The following is a 20,896-nucleotide window of genomic DNA, read 5'->3' as shown; positions in this document are numbered from 1 at the left end:
TCATTTCTTTAGATATTTCCCTGAAATAAAACTGTATGTGGAAAAGTGCACTATGGGGTCCATTACCAGAAAAGTCTGTCTTAATGTCTGCATGAGCCAGATGCTGTTAAACTGAACTTTCCAGAAATGTTTTCTTCTCACCATCACTGAGTCTGAAAAAAAAGCCACATTTCTTCTTGCCTCTCTGTCTGTCCAGTTTACATCTTTTTCACTAATGCAGCAATCTCTTAAATGCACTCCAGGCTCAGTTTTTTGAGAGTTTACTAATTTATCGCTGTACTTTTTACACTCCTTCTATGTCCATATCAGACAGACCATCATAAAAGCAGGCGAGCTGTTGTTTATAACAGCACTGTCTGAAAGCAGTACTTTACCCATAAACAAATAATATTTTTGGAACCTGTAGTATAAATGTGTTTAACTTAAAAGCCTTAGACATAATGTAGGACCAAACTTTGGACAGTAATTTCCAATCATTTATTTATTCATTTTGCTCATTTTTCCATCCAAAATGGCCAGAAATTACAAGGTCATAGTACAGATGTTTACAACTGTTTCCACAACTGGAGTCAAACAAGGTTAAGTGTCTCATTCTGAATGACGCGCTAAGTGAGTGGTGCAGATTGGACTTGGCAGCCTTTGTGTTCCAAGTAACTACTAAGCCGTCCTACTTGAGATTAAATGCTTTGCGACAAGAGGAGAGCCTTGTGGTGGCACAGAGGAGTTTTTTTTTTTTTTAATTTAAGACACTAACACATTTTAAGAGAGGGATACACATCACGGAGAACTCAAAGAATAAATTAATGGAAAGCTAAATAAAACCCTGCTTCCTCTCAGAGACTGACTAAACATTTCTTGAACTCCTCTCTGATTTGCGGTTTAGCTCACCCATTTGTACACCTTAAAGTTTCAAACATGCACACCCTTCAATATAAAATATAAAAGTAACTTTTTTTTACTAACTGCTTACAGTATGCCTCTGATCAAGAAGTGGCTTTAAACCTAGTCCACTTCTAGGGTAGAGATAACCATTACATTTGCTCCAGGAACACTAGAGTCAGAGCTCCCTTTAGTTTCCCTCTGGTGAACCTTGTGTTTCTTTTATCAAGCTTTTTTGACCCATAAGACATCCTACTCCATGGAAGAGTGGTAGCACAAACCCGCTTATTGTCCTTGAGCACCGTGGCCTTTAGTGATAAGGAAGTATTGCCACCTGTGAAATTTCTCCAACCCTCATTCTCTTGTTAGTGAAAAAACTAGGTGTGCCTTTCTCACATGGTGCCATGTATCTTTCCAGGTCACACCTCTTTCTTTCTCATGCTCATGTCCCAATGTAATGCTTTTCTGGGGCATGTAGAACAAATGGATGGCTTACCATGGCTGGTGTACCTTCCTGTCATTCTTGGAGGTTTTAGTTGGAACTAGTCCTGTCCTGTATCGTCTTTATGGTGGCTTTAACCCTTGCCAGAAGGACCCAGCCACATCCCCTCTCAATAAACTAACGCACATTATGGTCAGGATGGTATAAATCTGTGGGCTCTTGGAAGATGGCATCTCAGTCAGAGGAACAACATCCCGCAAGAGGGACCTCCCAGACAAAGACCTGTTATATACAGCTGAGAGTTTATAGAGGCCATTGAGGCTTAAGAGGCAGATTTTGTGCCTATTTTTTGTTGCACCACCCCATGCTCATTTTGTTCACTCTGGGCATTGGCAGTAAATGGGCTGACCCGGTTGGCACCTCAGGTTTTCTTCGGTTCTCTTCTTCCTTATATGCCTTCTACAGTGGTTATCTCTCAGTTCTTTGAGAATAACGCTTTATCTTAGACCATGTGCCTCTATCTTACATGCTTACACATATATAACTATATTTATTTTGTGGTTGTGCGAGGAACAACAAGTCAAAAAGAATACATGTTGGGCACCAACCTGTTTGTCCTCATTTAATTCCTTTGAATTTTCAAATGTAAAACAAGAAGGCGCACTATGGCGTAAGATAAACAAGCAGTAAAACAAACTATGATAGCCTATTTAGGACATAAGTGAAACATTCTTTCAATATGGTTCAAAGGGATGGAGCTACGTTCTGAATCACAAAATGACAGCTCCTTCCGCCATCATTGACTCTTATAGGACATGGACTTGAAGGAGGTAGGATTACTTACCCAAACTGGGCATATTCTCTGCACTGTGGAGGGAAAGGAGTAGGAGGACATGATCAGCAACCGTGCCCCCTCTTATCCCAATGTGGTATTATGTTCCCCACATTAACCTGGAAGGTGGTCCCCTGACACACATGCATGATCATATCTCTCTATTATAAAAGAAAATCTTGAGAAGAGACTATTGCCAAGAGATTTTTTCAAGCCCAGCCCTCCTCTCAACCATTTTCAACCCCGCCCATGGTCCTGTGCTCTCAGCTCTTATACATTTTTATGTTTTCCTCACTTTAAGTTCCCAATAAAAGAAGATGTATTATGTCCAAATCTTATTGAAGAATTTCATCCTGAAGGATTATCAACAGAAGAAATGAGTACACAGGCACCGAGAAACGATGAAGTCAAACGAATTAATGCGAAAATTGTCGATCGGTTACATGGTAAATTAGTTAAATGCATACCAATAGACTATGCTGAAACAATTGGTGGGGATGGTGCAGAAGATGAAAATATCAACTTACAATATCCCGTAGAATATCTACAACTGTTAACACCGCCCGAATTACTGTTGAAAAAAGGATGTATCGTAATGTTATTGTGTAATTTATTTCTGAGTGATTGGCTATGCAATAGGACAGGATTAGTTGTACTGTATTCAAAATTGGTCGAACAATTCTGACATGTAAAATTTTAACAGGCGACAAGAAAGGTAATGTAATACATCTTCTGCGGATAACATTAGACACCAAAGGAGATCTTGATATGCCATTCGTATTAAAACATTTACAGTTTCCCGTTCAAATAGCTTTTGCCATGACAATTAACAAATCACAGGGACAAACATTCGAAAAAGTCGGTTTATTTGTTAGTGAGAAAGAAGCGATATTCACTCACAGGCAGTTATACATTGTGTTGACACGATGCATGACAAAACGTGGAGTCAAAATTCAATGCAATATTGACGAAAAGTTTAAATGGTACATCCTCTTCCCCATACATGATCGGCAGATCTGAGAAGTGGCTAGCGTGTAGCGCCTGCCTGGGGTTTGGCGAGCGAAGTACCTTAGTATAATATAAGAAAATATAAGAAATAAGATAATACAAGAAATTATTTTAGGAATTTCTCATTTGTTTGACAGTGACTGCTGCTGTCTGTTTTAAACAGACAGCTGCTGATATTGCGTGCTATATACTATATATAGATTTGTGTGTGAGAGAGAGAGAGAGAGAATGCAAGAAATGACCATAATTGAAGTAAAATCCCTGTTTTACCAGTTAATATAATTTTGAATGCTATTTCCATTCCAAATCACATTTTATTGATTTTATTAGTGATTTTTGATATTGTAATTTATCTTTAAGTTCTGTACAGTATGTGAATTTTATAATTCTTTCCGTCTTTTCATAGATTCTGATGCCTTTGTTAAATGTTTGTCCTTGTTCCATTTGCATTCTTCTTGTAGGTTATCAGGGATATCTTGTTGATAGGACACCGACAAGCCTTCGCCTGGGTGGATGAGTGGTGCAGTAAGTATTCACTTTTATTTGGTTTAAACAAGTACGGCACACTGTTCTCTGCTACTAACCACCTGAATTATATTCTGCAGTTAATTCTTCTTCCCTGAATGATGATGCTGATGCTGCTCTTGCTAGAGCTGTCTCCTTATGTTTCTCTGTAGGATCTATCCTGGCATTTCTTTTAAACTCTTTATTTTCTGTTAAGTTAACTTTGGTGTATGCTGGCATATCATTTAGCAAAAAGAACTACATCCTCGAGATGGGATATCAAAGCTCACATTTTACAATGAAACTGATTATTCAGTCAACACTTCGTTCAATTATAAATGCCATGAGAGAGCATAATGTTAAGGCAGTTTACCAATTTAACACACATTTCAATAGGGTGGTCTGAACATGAAACAGCACGGCCTGTTTGCTAGTAACACCTAATTTAAAATATACCATGAAATAAATGTGTTTTTAGTTTTTAATTATTTTTCGTTATAATTAAGGCAGATGTCTTTGAGCCTTAAAGAGAGTTTTAAAATCCTGTGTTTTGTCTTTGGAACTATGGCTAGTATTTTCTCACAGCACTAATAATGAGCCATGTCATCTGTGCTGCTTATTTTTTTTAGTTAAGTTAGCCAATATCATTCATCAATATGATTTTTCTGCCATTTTTATATCTGCTTGTCCAGTTCCTTAGGCATAGTAATTCCTACATCGTTTGTGACAACTGCTTGTTACAGTAAGCATAAATTTGACAAGCTAACCAGTTGTGGTGTCCTTCGTTATTTTATTTCTGTACGTTCCTAGCAGGATGGGTTTTCACTCCACCTAAGCTATTAAATTGATGCTAATCGTACCTTCTGATTGTCACCTTGCTTAATTAGGCTTCTTGTCAAAGTGTTTCTGAGGCTTTTAGTTGTCAAATTGCTTTGTTCATACTCATTTTGTTTTAGTTGCATAGATCAGGTGTAGGCATAGCACATTCTCCATGGCATGACATGCTAGGTGGCAACATCTGGCATGGTATTATTTTCAGGGATTATCATAATTTTCGAAAAGTGCTTCAGTATGTTTAAAGCATTCACCCTTAATCAGCCAGTCATAAGAAACTGAACTACAGTCCTGACTATGCGCATAAATGTCTGTTTAATGTTTGTTAATGTTGTTTTTTCTACAGTATTTATACAATTTTTGAATCTGCTTAATCCCATTCAAAGTAATAGAGAGCTAAAGCCTATCTCAGAAACATTAAAGGCAAGTCAGCAGCCATACTACCTGCACTTCAGAACAGGTCAAACACTTGAAGCTACTAAGCATGTTCAGGCCATGCCAGTACCTGGATGGGAGACCATCTAGAAAAAGCTTGGGTTGCTACTGGAGGAGGTGTTGGTGAGGCCAATAGGGGGTGCTTCCCCAGTGGGCTGTGTGTGGATCCCAATGCCTGTAATGCAGTAACGGGCACTTTGTGCTGTGAATATGTTGCTGTCCTACAAATTAGACATAAAACCAAAGTCCTGACACTCTGGGGTCAATAAAGATTCCTTGATATCTTTCAAAAAGAGTAGGGTTAATCCTGATGTCCTCACAAAATTGCCTGTCATGGCCTGGTTATTCTGACACCCCCCAAATCACCCCCTGTCTCTAACAGGCTATCTCTCTCACCCCTTTAACAGCTAATGTGTGGTAAGCATGCTAGTGCAAGAAAGGGTGCCATCACACCATCCAGTTGGATGCTACACATTGGTGATTGTTGAAGTGGTTCCCCTCTGTCTATGTAAAGTGTTTTGAGTAAAGAAAAAAGTGCTATATACAGTAAATGTAATTAATTTATTATTCATTAATTCAGTAACAAGGCTCAGGGTGCATACAAGCACATATCCACACTTTTACTTTTATAACAGGCCAATTTAGAGTCACCTGTCAATCTGAGCTGCATGTCTTGGATGGAAAAACCTTCACAGACAGGGAAACCCAAGCAAAAGCATACCTGCAAATAACAGTATTTATATACAACAGATTTAGAAAGTATTCAAACCCCTTTACTTAAAGCACACTTTGTTGTGTTGTAGATTTCAGTTTTGTGGGTCATTGAGTGTAGATTGATGGGCAAAAATGACAAACCTATCTATTTAAAATTAAATATACAAAACAATAAAGCGTGAAGAAAGTAAAGGGGTCTGAATAATTGTCTTCTGTACTTAGAAATAGAAGAATAAATAGATTAATCAGGCAAGATTATCAGATAAATCTGTCAACAAAGCCTCTCATTGAGTGGTTAATTCTTTCAGAGCCTGCATCCCTCCAGGAACAGACTTTCACATATCTGGACAAGGTGGCTTAACCTTATCATTAAACCATACCTGCCAGATATGACAGTTACGAAAATGATGATTACCAATACTACATCTGTGTTTCCTTACCGGATATTGGTCAATAGCAATATTCTTGCCAGAATTTGTCCCAAATAATAAAGAAGTGGGCGGCACGGTGGCGCAGTGGGTAGCACTGCTGCCTCGCAGTAAGGAGACCTGGGTTCGCTTCCCGGGTCTACCCTGTGTGAAGTTTGCATGTTCTCCCCGTGTCTGCGTGAGTTTCTTCCGGGTGATCCTGTTTCCTCCCACATTCTAAAGACATGAAGGTTAGGTGCATTGGCGACCCTCAATTATCCCTAGTGTATGTGTGCCCTGCAGTGGAGTGTTCCTGCCTTGTGCCCTGTGTTAGCTAGGATTGGCTCCAGCAGACCCCCATGATCCTGTGTTCGGTTATATCGGGTTAGATAATAGAGAGATAATAGAGAACTAGATAATGTAATGCAAGTATCCCTCTTTGAACAATTTCCACTTCTGGTGGACTGGTGTTCTACACACAACACTCACCAGATTACATCATTTAACATCTAAGCACTGAACAAGCAGGAGCTTTTATATCAGTGTATTTGGAAATGAATGTTGATAATGGCCATTCATTCAATCATTCATCCATCTTTTTAATTAAACGTTTTTGTTGTGGGGAATTGAAGGCTATCCTGGCAGTGAACCAGTGTTGCACGGGACCCTTATCAATCACAGGGTAACCTCAAACACTCAGGCAAATCAAATTTATGGATACAAATTCACCTAACACATTTGTTTTTCAGATCTGGGCTTGAAACCGATCTTAGTACTCTAGAGCTGCGAAGTAGCAGTGCTAACCCATGAACTACAGTGGTGCCTACAATTTCACAGTAAATAAGGATATTTTGTGTCATTCTGTATTCATACATCCTAGTACAATATTTGTAGGTTAATCAGATTCCTAAAATAAAAGCTTTTCTAAGAACATTTTAATTTGCTGCCTGGTGGGGTTTGCTATTTTACTTGTAAGTGGCAGAAGAATGACTAATTGCATCTCAGAGAGAAACTCCTCAGTACTTACATGTCACCACTTCTAATAAGCCATGCAAGTGACACCTCTGTTGTGGATAACTTGTTTGGCTATGTTTTGTTTTACTTTTTTTTTCCTGAATGTTAGTTTATTTCCCTGAAAATGAGATATACATTGATTATAGTACGAACAGTTATAGTTTTACTCAAATACTGATCTTATAAAAATATATTAAAGTAGCTTTGCTACCTGTATTAAGATGGATTGAAATCTAAGTAATCTATGTAGACCTCTGTGTTAATATGAATTGGAATGTACAGTATTTTGTACTGTATGTAGTAATAATATGAATTGCATTTGTCATTCTAACAGATGGTGCAGCACAAACATTCATATTTATAAAATGCATTACAATAAATGTTTGTGATGCGTCATCTGTTCAGATGACAAATGTAATGAATATGTCCCTGTTATATGCATTTTGGTATGGGATTCGTAAAAGCAGTGTTAAAGGGTGTTATGCGGCATCTTTTGGAATGACAAATGCAGTGCATTTTACTGCTTAAGATGTTTGTGATACACCATCTGTTGGAATGACAGAGACGTACCAACCAGATGGACACACACACACACACACATACACAGACCTATCCCTTTATTAAGATGGATTGTTCAGTTACTCATCCCCAATTTTACCCAACAGCATTGGGTTTTTATGTGGATCCAGCAAAGAGACAGACTATGCTGGGAAAGTCAAGATGTTGTAGTGTTGTGTGGGTGTTAACACACTAAATGACACAAATTCATCCTAAAAGAGGGCAAATCCTCATCACTAGAGGAAACTCAAGGTTCATAAATACAAGCAATTATAAAAAGGGTCAAAATCACAGTGGGAACTTAAAGCCAGCTAAAGCTTTATGTCTGAATAGCACTAAGCCAAAAAGAAGGTGTTTATTTGTAACTTTAATTAAATAGGTTTGAGCAGTTATGTGTAAGCTACATGAGCAATTTCCTTGTCCATATGTTAGTAAAAACTAAAATACGTGGCACATGACATTATAGACCAGGAGGTTTACTGCGCTGGTCACAAATTTGACTGCCTAGATTTTCATATACAGCACAATGTGTGTGAGCTTTGAATCTCTCTGTCTTGTCACGTCCTCATATACTGTGCATCCCAGAAAGGCTTTTATGCTATTATTAATGTTATATAATGCAGTACACCACTAAGGAGCACTAGAGTTATCCTACCATAGTTGAGAATTTTTTCATTTGTCCAGAATAATGTAAAACCTTGTAAAATACTGATTATGGAAGAATGGACATTGCTCTCTTGTGCTTAGTACACTTAGAGTAATGGAATCAAATACTACTAAAAATGCATCATTATCCTTAATGAATGTATACTCTTGCCTAATAAGTTGCAACATTTTCTCATAATTCTTCCTTTAGGCTTCATGGTTCATCATTCATTAGTATTTAAATGCAGAAGTGTACATTATACTTAAAATAAAACATATTGGATTGTTCTTTAGGATGCATACATTTGTTTTGATAATGGGTTTAGCTTTCTGTTCCTTCACTTCCAACAGCTTGAAGGTGGTTGCATGTAGCTGTTTCCTTGGAGATGACTAATCAACTAACACAGCTTAGATGCTGCTTTTCAGTTCCATAATAAACACCCACACTTTGCTTTTTAACCTACCAGCAACCCCACTTCTTAAAAGCTTCTAACTTGATCCCTAAGTAATGAAATGTTTAGGTACTGAGCAGAAGGAAAAGTCTGACCTGGGTCCAACTCCTAGCAGGACAGATTGTTGGGAAAGGCAAGTATCCTCTGAATTTGACACTTTCCTGTGGTCTCATTGCTTCAGTCATGTGGGCAAGTTTTCATTTTTTGCTAGTTTCATCTTCATGCGGCAGATTCAGTGTTGGAGACACTTGATCATTGTACGTTTAATATGGTGGTTAATACAAAGTGTGAATGTTGGAGACACTTGGTCATTGTACACGTAATTCGGTAGATATCTGAAAATGTAAATCATATTGATTGCAGTAAACTGAGAAACATTTTTCTTGGGGAAAAGATGAATCATAAATTAGCTTTTTTTTTTTTGTCAAGGCTTTCAATAAAACATGCAAATTTTTTCATGCATAACATTTGGAAAACTATCTCAGTTGTTCTTAGCAGTAATAAGTGTTGGCGGGCAGCACACATTTAGTAGAAAGCCAGGTGGCAGATTTTTAACTTCCAAACCAAACACTCTGTGCACGTGGCAGTGCATTAAACCAGCATTGTTGAAGCTGGAATGCTTGTTTTTGCCTATTAACCTCGTGTCCTGGATGCCGTACAGTATGCTGATGACTTTGCTGTCTGCGTCTGCTTGTTCATACATGTGTCACACTGTTTTCAATGCTGTACATTACACACCTTTGACATAGCATACTGTGAAAGACACTATATTTTAAAACTATCCTCAGGAGAGATTAACTAGGTGGAATTTTACATCTTTTGCTCATTTGATGTTATATTGTGTTTTTTTTTTTTTTTTTTTTGTTTTTAAGAATCACTGAGGCAGCATTTCAAATTTCTCAACTTTTCTAGATTTGTTTTAAACTGTCGTGTTACTAAAGCAGCCTGTAATTATCTGCAGATGGTTTTGAGCTTTCTCAAATTAAAAATAAAAATAGAAAGATTTCTGTTTGCTTTTGAACTCAGTCGTGTGTACAGTTTTGCTATCAACCATGACGGGCTTTTAACAGAAAGACACTCAGTGGTGGCTGGTTTCACATTTCACCTGTGCATCTCTTAGAAAACATGTGGGAATTGATGCTGATCTCCAAGCACTCAAACTGCCTGCAGTTTCCTGGGAAACAGCAGTGCTAAATTACATCCAGGCTGAATAAATTACCTATGCAAATCCTAAACATTTACCTGCCGTGTCAATATTAGCTTACCTTAAAAGTCACATAGAATTAACAGTGTTGGGGGGGTCAAGTCGTGAGGAGAAGAATCTTCTTAATGCAGCAAAGGATGCAACCCTGATAATGGACCAGCTTCTTGGTACTCTTTGTATTAGTAATGCTGCAAATGTATTTTCATGAGACCTCCCATCTGTTCAGGAGGTTCAGAATATCACAGAGGCAGGCACACGGCTCAAGATCTAATTAAACTGCACATTTTGCATGAAGACAGCAGTCCCTAAGCAAATCAAGGCAGCAGCTTTATATACTTTTATAATCAAAACAACTGACCCATTGCCATATAATTCTGCAGGCTTGCATTTTTTTTTTTTGTTCACCATTGTAGACAAGTAAGAAAAGTCAATGATATCCAGTTCATAGTTTTTCTGTGAAGAAGGCATTAGCTCATCAATAAGTCATCAAAGTGCTTTATGAAACTTTTAACATTAGAGATCAAACAAGGTACAGTTTATTAAATGCACATAGCCGATAAATTCAGCAAAGGCAGTATAGTAGAAAGAGGTTAGATATCTCACAGTTTAAAATAGTAGTGGTCTCAGAAGACAATTACCATATATACTCACGGATCAGTTCTCCCTCAAGTCGGGACTTGATTTTACTGTATAATTTCCAGTATTTTATAATGTTGGTTGTATAAGTCGAATGCAGAAAACTCACGCTATTGGTACAAGGGATTATGATATGCTGACGCCCACCTGGGAGAGTAACCACCGAGCACACTGCCTTTATTTTCTATGTGGGTGCGGCAATGCGCAGTATCAGCATGTTCTCCTAACCTTGTATTGTGCCTACGTGACCACACAGTAATACCCAAACTATTCTGAAGTGACGTTTGCACTGTTTTGTGTTTTTTGTATCTCATACACCTTTATCGTAAGAGCATCCCTTATCCATGATGGAGCGTTCGATCAGAAGAAAATATGAAGCTGGTTTTAAATTAAACATCGTTGAAGTAACGAAAAAAATTAATAACTGTGCTGCTGCAACAAAATTCGATGTGTCTGAGAAACTGACGCCAGATTGGAGGAGACAAGAAGATGTAAAAAAAAAATAAAATTAATTGTCGCATTTTTGAACAGGCATATACGTCAGGGTCTGATTGTATTATTGATTTTTCAGGTTTCAAGACCCGACTTATACGTGAGGATAAATGGTAGCCCTTTTCACAAAATTTCAAACTGCGATGAACTGGCGTCCTGTCCAGGGTTTCTTCCTGCCGTACATCCTGGGCTAGCTGATATAGGCCCTGGCACCCCCATGACCCTGATATGGATTAAGCAGGTTAGAAAAACAATCGATCGTTTTATGTAAAGTGCAGAATCACCATGCAGCATGGTCCCAAATGCACTGTACAAAGTAGAAGAATACATGGGAGAAGATATAAAAGTAAGCAAAATAAAAAGAGAAGGGTGAAGTGGGTAGCGCTGCTGCCTAGCAGTTAGGAGACCCTGGTTCGCTTCCCGGGTCCTCCTTTGCGTGGAGTTTGCATGTTCTCCCCGTGTCTGTGTGGGTTTCCACCGGGTGCTCCGGTTTCCTCCCACAGGCCAAAGACATGCAGGTTAGGTGCATTGGCAATCCTAAATTGTCCGTGGTGTTTGTCCTGTGGTGGGCTGGTACCCTGCCCTGAGTTTGTTCTTGCCTTTTGCCCTGTGCTGGCTGGGATTGGCTCCAGCAGACCCCCGTGACCCTGTAGTTAGGATGTAGCGGGTTGGATAATGGATGGATTAAAAGAGGAATTAAAATAAAATAAAATAAAGCAAAATCAGTGTTGAAGGAAAAACAAAAATGACACATTCAAAGTATGTCAAAAAGTAATAATAATAATAATTTAAGCATTTAAGGAATTTTTCAAGGATGAAAGACCAGAGTGAATTCAACAGCACATTGTAATGAAGGGATTAAAGGCAGGTTTTTACTCTTAATTTAAAAATATCAACTGAGTGTGCTTCGTTTACACATAATGGAAGGCCAATCCAAAGATAAGGTGCACGTTAGGCAAATGCTCTCTGTGACTAGCCGATTTTTTTCTTTACTGATGGGATGACCAAAAGACCAGCTTTAAGAGAGCAAAGAGGACACACCGGAGTGTATGGTGTAATTAGCTCAGCTTATAACGGTGGTTCAAGTCCATGTAACACATTATATGTTAAAAGAACTTTAAAATCAGCTCTTGCTTGTACTGGTAACAAGTAAAAAGAAGATAGAATGGGTGTTATGAAATGACATTGCAATATTTCAAAGCGATGCATCAAAATGTAAAACCCCACTTGTGGTTATCCAGCATTGGATTGTGTTCATTCCACCCCTCTCCTTTCACTTCCAAAAATGTATTTTATTGATGTAACAATTCTTGCTGATAAACACTCCGAAATAAAAGCCTCAGATTTAGAGAAACACCAAAATTTGTGTGGTGAAATGTTTTCATTATTAACAAAGTTTAACTTTCCAATGCCAGTATGTTAACATTTTTCTGTTTTTTTATTATTCACTCACTCAGTTTAAACAGGTGTCAGTAGATGATAATACAAAATAAATAAGGTAAACTAGCTGTAATCTTCTGAATTGAACTATATGATAGATAGGTTTTCCTAGCAACCACTTATCTTTACGTTTGTTGTATAGTCGTCCCTCTGTATCTGCAAGGGTTTCTGATTTCTTCAAAATCATCCATCCATTTTCCAACCCACTGAATCCGAATACAGGGTCACGGGGGTCTGCTGGAGCCAATCCCAGCCAACACAGGGCACAAGGCAGGAACCAATCCTGGGCAGGGTGCCAACCCACTGCAGGACACACACAAACACACCCACACACCAAGCACACACTAGGGCCAATTTTAGAATCGCCAATCCACCTAAACTGCATGTCTTTGGATTGTGGGAGGAAACCGAGCGCCCGGAGGAAACCCACGCAGACACGGGGAGAACATGCAAACTCCACGCAGGGAGGACCCGGGAAGCGACCCCAGGTCTCCTAACTACGAGGCAGCAGCGCTACCACTGCGACACCGTGCCGCCTCTTCAAAATCAGTGGATGCTCAAGTCTGTTATATAAAATAAAATGAAACCGCGTATTTACATTTAATTTATGCACATCCTCCCATATGCTTTAAAATGTCTCTAGACTGCTTATAATACCTAATGCAATGTAAATAGTTGTTGTACAATACTGTATTGTTTAGGGAATAATAACAAGAAAAAAAACATGTTCAGTACAGAAGCAACCATGGGTAGTTGCAGCAACGTAATGTTTTCTTTCATCAGTTACATATTGCTTTCATTTAATGACCTGTAAGGGAAGTAGAATAAAACACAAAATATTTAAAATAAAAGTACATATAAAAATATAAACAGATAAAATATAAATTTATTCTCTCTCTTTCTCTGAAACTCACACACTCTGTGTTAATGCTCTGATTGCAGACACCAACACTTTGGAGGACCCTCATTAATACTAGGGGGTGCGAGAGACAGAGGAATGGAATTAGCGGTTAAGTGGCCCTAAAAATGACTGTTTGACTTCCATTTCAGTCCCCGTTGAGCCCCCCCACCAGCAAAACCTCAACAGTGTCATTTCACAAAAAGAGCTTGCCACAGAAATCAATACTAGACCTCACCTTTCTCCACAGATCATTGCAAGGTCCAAATTCCATTCCCTTAAAATAATGTTGATTTTATGCACGCTCTGCATGCAGCGAGGAACAGAAAGAAACCCATGAGAATGTGCATTTCGCCGGCTCGTTCACAAGTCGTTCACAAGTGACAATTATGCGCGCTGTGCTTCATTATTTTCATATCATAGAACAAGAGCGCTAACTAATAAATGATCTACTAACGATGACACACTGCAAGACACCAATAGCACCACGATAAAGTCAGACAATGAGGCTTACTCAATTTTGGCAAGTCAAGATTGTAGTCTTTCTCTTTGTCGCACCCTCAGAAGTGCTATCTCTGCACCCCATATTGTGAACCCCTGGCTTAGACCCATTGTCTTCTCTATGTTTCAACAGTGGGAAAGCTGTGGAAACCCAGGTTAAGGAAGTTTTTATTAGGAATGAGAACACAGAGGGCATTATAGAGTCTCTTCTTTCATGATTCTGCAAGTGTTTACCAACAATCACACCTTCAGGTAGAAAAATAAGGCCATGAAGCTGTTCAGTCTGCATTATTGAGAATTATGGGATTGTAGGCACTTGATGGTAAGGCACTGGTAGTGAGTTGTACTATACAGAGATGGAGCTTTGTAAAGGGTTTACTAAGAATAGGACAGTAAATCTTTGAGGGGAAGAAGAAAAGTTGTTTCCCACTTTGCAAAGGTAGTTAGTGGAGTTGTTTATTATGAGGCTTTTGGAGTTGCAGGGACTTGAGACTTATTTGAAATAACTGGGAACTGAGCCGTAGATGAATGTGGTTACAGCACTGATGCATGTCAGGATCCTGGCAGCGGCATTATGTTCCCGCTGGAGCCTGTTAATAACTTTTGTGAGAAGAACCATATTGCAGAGAATTACAGTAACCCAGTGAAGGTATAGAATTGGAAAATGCTTGTTTTATTGGGTGGGGAACCTGGTTCTTATTAAAAAAAAGTAATTGACATAAAAAAATAAAATGAAAGAACATTCCTTATTTTTGTGCAATTGAAGGAACTTGCAAATTATACTTGGAATAAATAGCATTGTAAACTGATGAAGGTGTGGGATTGCACAAATTTTTGGATTGGGAAAGTGATTTTTTTTATTAATAAAGTCATTATCTTTTAAAAAAGACATTTTAAAATCATCTGAAAGTAAGTTTCTTAGTCTTAATCAGTTGTCTTGCATAAACCTGAAACATATTTCTGTAAAAAGGAGAATTATTTATCTACGCAGTAAAAAAAAATATACCACCAAAGTGAACCATTGTATCCAATCATCACAGGAATACGAATTAGATCACCATCAATGTCAGTCAGATCTTTTTAAATACATTTAAATTTAAAATGAACTCCAGGTTTCCTGCTGTGCATTTTTACACCGCTTATGTTAAATGAACCGCATGTTTTATTGAAGCATACATACTTCGCAACATAAATGATACAGACATTGCAATTAAATTTACAAATGAATTATACAGTTATTCATGAGCCAGTTGGTGCCATCAAATAAGCTGGCGATTTTCTTTTCAAATCATTCCTTCTGTCTTGTATTGTGTGGGATGTTTAGATGTCTGTACTGCATGAGGATGTTTTAAACATTATTATTTTTATACAAAATTATATTATGAAAATCTTAAAGTTTTCATGTGTAACTAGCAGGGTGAAATTTACAGTAAATGCTCCGTGGAACAGCTAGGATTGGGCTGCAAGAAAGTTGTGAGGGACCTGGGTTCATATTGCAGGCTGATCCATGGAATCTGCACATTCTGCCTATATTGGCATGTGCGCGCCATCAGTTTAGGTTTATATGGGAAATACATACAAGGCAGGATTAACCATTAATAAGCAGGTGCTTAGGGCATCAGGGGAACGGGGGCACCACAGACGTTTTCCATTGAAAATATGGTACAAAACTGCAAATGCTGTAGCTGAACCAGGTTCCACAAAAGGGGCTCCCACATTAAATTAAAAAAAATACAGAAATATATATATATATATATATATATAATAAAAGTGATAATAAAATAATAATAGACATTAATGTTGTATACTGTATCACTCTTGGCAAAACAATAAAAATAGAATCCAGTAACTGCTACACAGTCCACCGAGGCTCACATATCGTTCTTGCCTTGGTCATGTTGGCTGTCCCGTTCAGTCATCCACTGAGAGTGAATGCAGCTCATATATATGAAGGCACCAAAGTCTTTTAAGTGCTTAGGACCTCTAAAGGTCTTGATCTGGCCCTGAATGCATACAGTATATGGAGTGTTTGCGAAGAAATAACTTCAACTTGAAAAATACCAAACTTATCCTTTAACTTGGATGTTTTTGTTTGCTGGTTGCGCACTTGTATTACAAAAGCTCTGAGTTTAGTGTTAGCCATTATGGATGCGATGAGAAGTCAAGCAGCAGCAGTAGTCAATTTGCCTGAAGAAGGGGCCTGAGCTGCCTCAAAAGCTTGCATATTATAATCTGTTAAGTTAGCCAATAAAAGGTGTCTTTTTGCTTGACTAATAAAAGCTATGAGCTGATAACAATATGCCAGGATATGGCTTACTTTCAAATGTGCCACCCTATATATCTAGAACTATGTAGCAAAAAAACATACAACAATGTTCTGTTTGCCACCTGGACCCATTTGGAATATTGTTGGTTATAGCGATTTCATGGGCAAGATTTATGTTGACTGCCAAAAGAATGAGATCAGATTTCATGGAAATTATGCCTCAGCCAAGTTAACATCTGGACTTGGCAGTAAGATGTTTAGAATCCACATTGAAATGCTAGTGTGGAAGAAAGAGAAAGAAAGAACGAGAGTGAGTGGGTGAGTGAATGATCTGGAATTATGTGGCTTTGGTTTTGTATTTTCTAGGAGTTATCAAAGGGTGGTATTGTCACCACACAGATTTGAACTTCCTCAGTGGACTTCACACATTCTCCCCACATGCACAAGTGCTTTTTCTGAAGGCTAAGATTTACTACATGACATGAAAGACAAAGACATGACTTTAGGCTTTTAAATTGACCCGCTTCCAGTGTTTGCTATGATAAATAAAGAAGAATTGTTGCATCAGAAATTTGAATTGTGTACTTCAGTTGAAATGTTTACAGTATAAATATTCTTTATTGTAATAGAAATCTGCCATTTTTCACTCTATGGTAGAGGTCATTAGAGGGCCAGATCTCTAATAGTCAGGCAGTCAGTCATTTCCTAGCCCACTTAGTCCTAAAGAGGGTCACGGGGGACTGCTGAAGCCTTTCCCAGCTAGCATAATGCACAAGGCAGGAACACAACCTGCACAAGGTGCCAGTCCATTGCACACACGCGCACACACACACCAACCACCCAATAGGGCCAGTTTACGTAATGGGAATTCAACTAACCTGCATGTCTTTGGACTGTGGGAGGAAACACCTGCCAACATGGGGAGAACAAAAAAACTACACAAAGGGAGAACCAGAGATGCAAACCCCGGTCTCCTTACTGTAAGGCAACAGTACTACCACTGAGCCACCCAGACCCCTAGTAAAGGATCAAAAATTAAAAATATCATATTCTTATCCACTGACCTTGAAATAGTCCAAAGTGATGCTGATGTTTGAAATGTTCATTTTTAGATTAGATAAACGTTATTAATCCAGCCTTTGGGGAGTGGCTCTTAGAGAGCTAGGACCACACGTAAGGAATCAGATATAACAAAATACTATCACATTGTGTGATTGGTGACCATGAAATAGAATAAAATGACACATCACATGAAAATATTACCAATCCCCCCATTTTTTTTTAACTTTTGTGAAAAGGAATGACTTTGATCTCTCGTATTCCATTATGGGGTGAACCCCTTGGATCTGTTTATGTGGCATGCACATCTTCAAGTCCATCTGGTCATTTTTGCTGGAGACACCTATTGATTTAATCATTATGATGAGGGTGTAGTTTCCTGCACAGAATGTGGTCCAAAAATGGCAAACAATTATGAGGATATTTTTTGGGACTAGAGGGCCAAAAGTAGGGGGGAACCCCACCCCAACATGCTTGGCACCTTGCATAACTGTTGTTGGACATCCATATCAGAGGATCAACCCTTCTGGCTTTTCCTTGGGTGAGAGGGGGTACTATCAGTAGGAGTATCATCTCTTTCTGTCCTCACAGCACAAAGAAGATGCCCAGTGAGGGCAACTGACTCCACCAATAACGATCAGCCAATGAGACCCTCACCGAAGGTGTTGTCTCATTATGGACTGTTACTTGAGAGAGACGGAGCTCCAGTCCAAATCTGAAAGGCGTTGCAAGATCGTTGAAATGCCACTTTATTTGATTTATATTCGCCATCGAATGCTGTTTAACACTAGAATTACAAGAGCCAACGAAAAAACTTGTAAATCCGTCCCACCTTAAATCCCTTCACACCTCTCCGTTAGCATCTTTTGTCTTCTAAATGTGTCGATAAGCCCAAGCAGCAAACAGCCTGTTATACCATCCCCCCCACCGCCTCAGAACAGGCAAGAAGTTCTCCCAGTTCCTGCCTTGATTGATTATCTGGGAGTGAGCTACCCAGAATTGTAACGTTTTTCATGTTGTAGTAATAAATAAAATGTAGACATGAACTGTATAATGTGTGAAGGCTGATGGCCAAATATCAAATGCACACTTTCTCAAAAGGTGTAGGTAGAATACAATAGCTTCTGTGGTGCTGTGGTTAGAACTGTCAACTTATAAACCTGAGGTCGTGAGTTTGAAACCAGCTCCCCGGCAAATTTACCGTCTTGAGTAATGAGCTGCTCTTACTGTTAATATAATACAATAAAAACACACATTTGATTTGTGTCTGTAACAGCCAGTGTAAATTTATAGTACTTGTAAAAGTTACGTTTTTTTTTTTTCACTTTTATTCTTTCAGTCACGATCAAGATACAATACCCACCCCCCCCAGATCTGACACAGTTACTTTTTATCTGAAACTGGGAATATCTGTAAATGCGAGCGAGTGGTGTTTTGAGACAGTGGGACTGCAAATTCTCTGATCTGGACGGATAAAAGCTGACACACAAACGCTGATGAATCTGCCTTCTTCATATCTCACCATCATTTGAATTTTTTTTTATTCAGTTTTATTGAGTGTTTCTGCTTACTCTGAATTAGTATGCACCTTATGGTCCATGATGTCAAAGCCGCACTGACAAAAAAACAGAGACATATGTATATGTGATATTTGGAATAACTCATTTTATGACTTGTATAGTACATTTCGGAAAACATTGTGGCACTGATGCAACGTTATTCATATTATTCATATTCATTCGCACACCTTCTTGCACTTGTAATCAGTGACCTCGTTTTTTTTTTTGATCTTGCCAGTGTCCACTTTTGGGTGTACAGTACTGTTTCTTTTGTACTCCAGGACATGCAGAGGTAAGAATAGTACTGTACAGAGTGGTCAGTTTCGCGTTATATGCAATAATCTGATCCAAATGTTAACAGTTCCCACACACACAAGGACCGTCCTTTCTACATTTACAACATGTGTACCTGTTGCAATGTACACACTTCTCTCTATGCTGTGGTTACTATTACACTGAAGGGACTGGGGAAGTGGCAGTCTTGGAACAGAAGCTTGTTGATGTTGCATCCTCTTTTGCTTTATCCATCGCCTTTTCTTGTAAGAAATGATGATGAAGCTCCCCTGCAAGGTGAGCCATGAACACTCTTCTTTTCTCAATGGCCCCCGTGCATGCCTTGCACAGTACATGTGCATTGAACGCTGCCAAGTCAAACTTGTTGTAACACAAGCAACCGGCCACCTGCGTGCTCCTGCCACACCGAATGAGCTCACGCCTTCTGGTGCATGATGTCAGCGCAGCACCGGAAAAAAAAGAAAGAGACAAATATATGTGATATTTTGAAGAAATCTTTTTATGACCTGAATAGTACCAATTAGAAAACATTGTTGCTCTAATGCAATATTATTTGATAATGAACAGCGTCAGATCAGCTGTAAATGTATGGCATTTCTAAAAGTTAGCTTTTGTTTTCATTCTTATTCTCTCAGTCACGCTCACGCTCTCCATCGCCCACCCCCCTCCACCGATCTGACTCTAACTAACAGCGCCAGTATAAATTCACACCCGATCTGATGCTACCCAATCAAAGTAATTCTAGTGTTAAGTTTGTTTTTGCTTGCTCGATTAAACAGGGTGAACCGATTGGTGCTTAAACATTCATCTGGATCCAGTGTAGCACCTTGCATGAGCACACCATACATCAAGACGAGTCGAACGGTATATCATATGTGTGGATTTTCTCGTGTACCGGTGAGACAGGAGGAGCTGATCAAGGAAAATTGAAGGCATTCAAAAGTAATTCTTATGAACCCAACAAAACAATAGCACAAGGTAGCGAAAGGAAAGATTTAAACAGTGTACAACAGTTTAAAACTCTTACCCAATCTTTTGTTTCTCTGTCTTTTGTACTGCTGTAGAGAATAAACATTTTAAGCTTAGGTCCGATCCCTATAAAGGAGGCCCTTCTTAGTTACCTTATACGTATGTACTAGCAGTAATGAGTGGACTGTCTAGTTGGGACATGTTGGATCGGATGTTTTCTAAAATAGGTTAAACCGCATGTGTATGTGACTTCATATACTAAGTTGGCACTCGGCTGGCAGCCAGTTCAGATTTCTCAGGTGGTGGTCAGGTGGAGTGGTCTTCGGTAAAGATTGTAAAGATTTTTTTTTTAATCTGCCTTCCTTTAGCCAAAGGATGTCTGCTGTTTGCCCATGACTGAGGTAATAAATGTCACAGGAAAAAGTACCACCGCAGTATTGATTTTCAGTCTGTCATCATGCACTTTAGCAAGTTTGAATGGGGAAAGGGTTGAGGAGGGGTGGGAATTTTTCCAAGAATTTGGACCCAGGTTGGATCAGTGACATGAGGCCTGTTGTGATTTGGCAGCTTTATGTAGGTCAGTGTTTAAAATAGCCAACAGTTATAATTTATCTGTCAGATCACCTTGTGGTGGGGGGTCTCAAGTGATTTTTTTTTTTTTCCTTCTCCTACATTTCTATTTTAAAAATAGTGTGGTCAAGCCTTTATTTTCTATAATTAAATACAGTATGTCCTTCAGTGTCATCTGCATAAAACCAAAAGGAGTGGAAATGATTCCCAGCACTGCTTTATGTTTATATTTTGTTTACAGGGTGGAAGTGAAGCTAAATTCAATGTAAAAATGGTATTTTTAA

General features: G+C 38.7%; 1 protein-coding gene across 2 annotated transcripts in view; it reads left to right on the top strand.

Annotated features, from left to right (window-relative positions):
• LOC120542724 (cytoplasmic phosphatidylinositol transfer protein 1-like) overlaps nucleotides 1–20,896 on the top strand; it is a 161,456-nt gene that overhangs the window by 123,748 nt on the left and 16,812 nt on the right. For both annotated transcript variants that reach the window (XM_039775361.1, XM_039775362.1), the window contains exon 9: nucleotides 3,623–3,686. In XM_039775361.1, coding sequence (XP_039631295.1) covers nucleotides 3,623–3,686 — 64 coding nt within the window. The remainder of the gene's footprint in view (nucleotides 1–3,622; nucleotides 3,687–20,896) is intronic.

The sequence above is a fragment of the Polypterus senegalus genome, chromosome 13 (genome assembly GCF_016835505.1).
Source record: "Polypterus senegalus isolate Bchr_013 chromosome 13, ASM1683550v1, whole genome shotgun sequence".
In the NCBI taxonomy this organism is placed as follows: domain Eukaryota; kingdom Metazoa; phylum Chordata; class Cladistia; order Polypteriformes; family Polypteridae; genus Polypterus; species Polypterus senegalus.
This window is presented reverse-complemented; position numbering and strand designations above follow the sequence as displayed.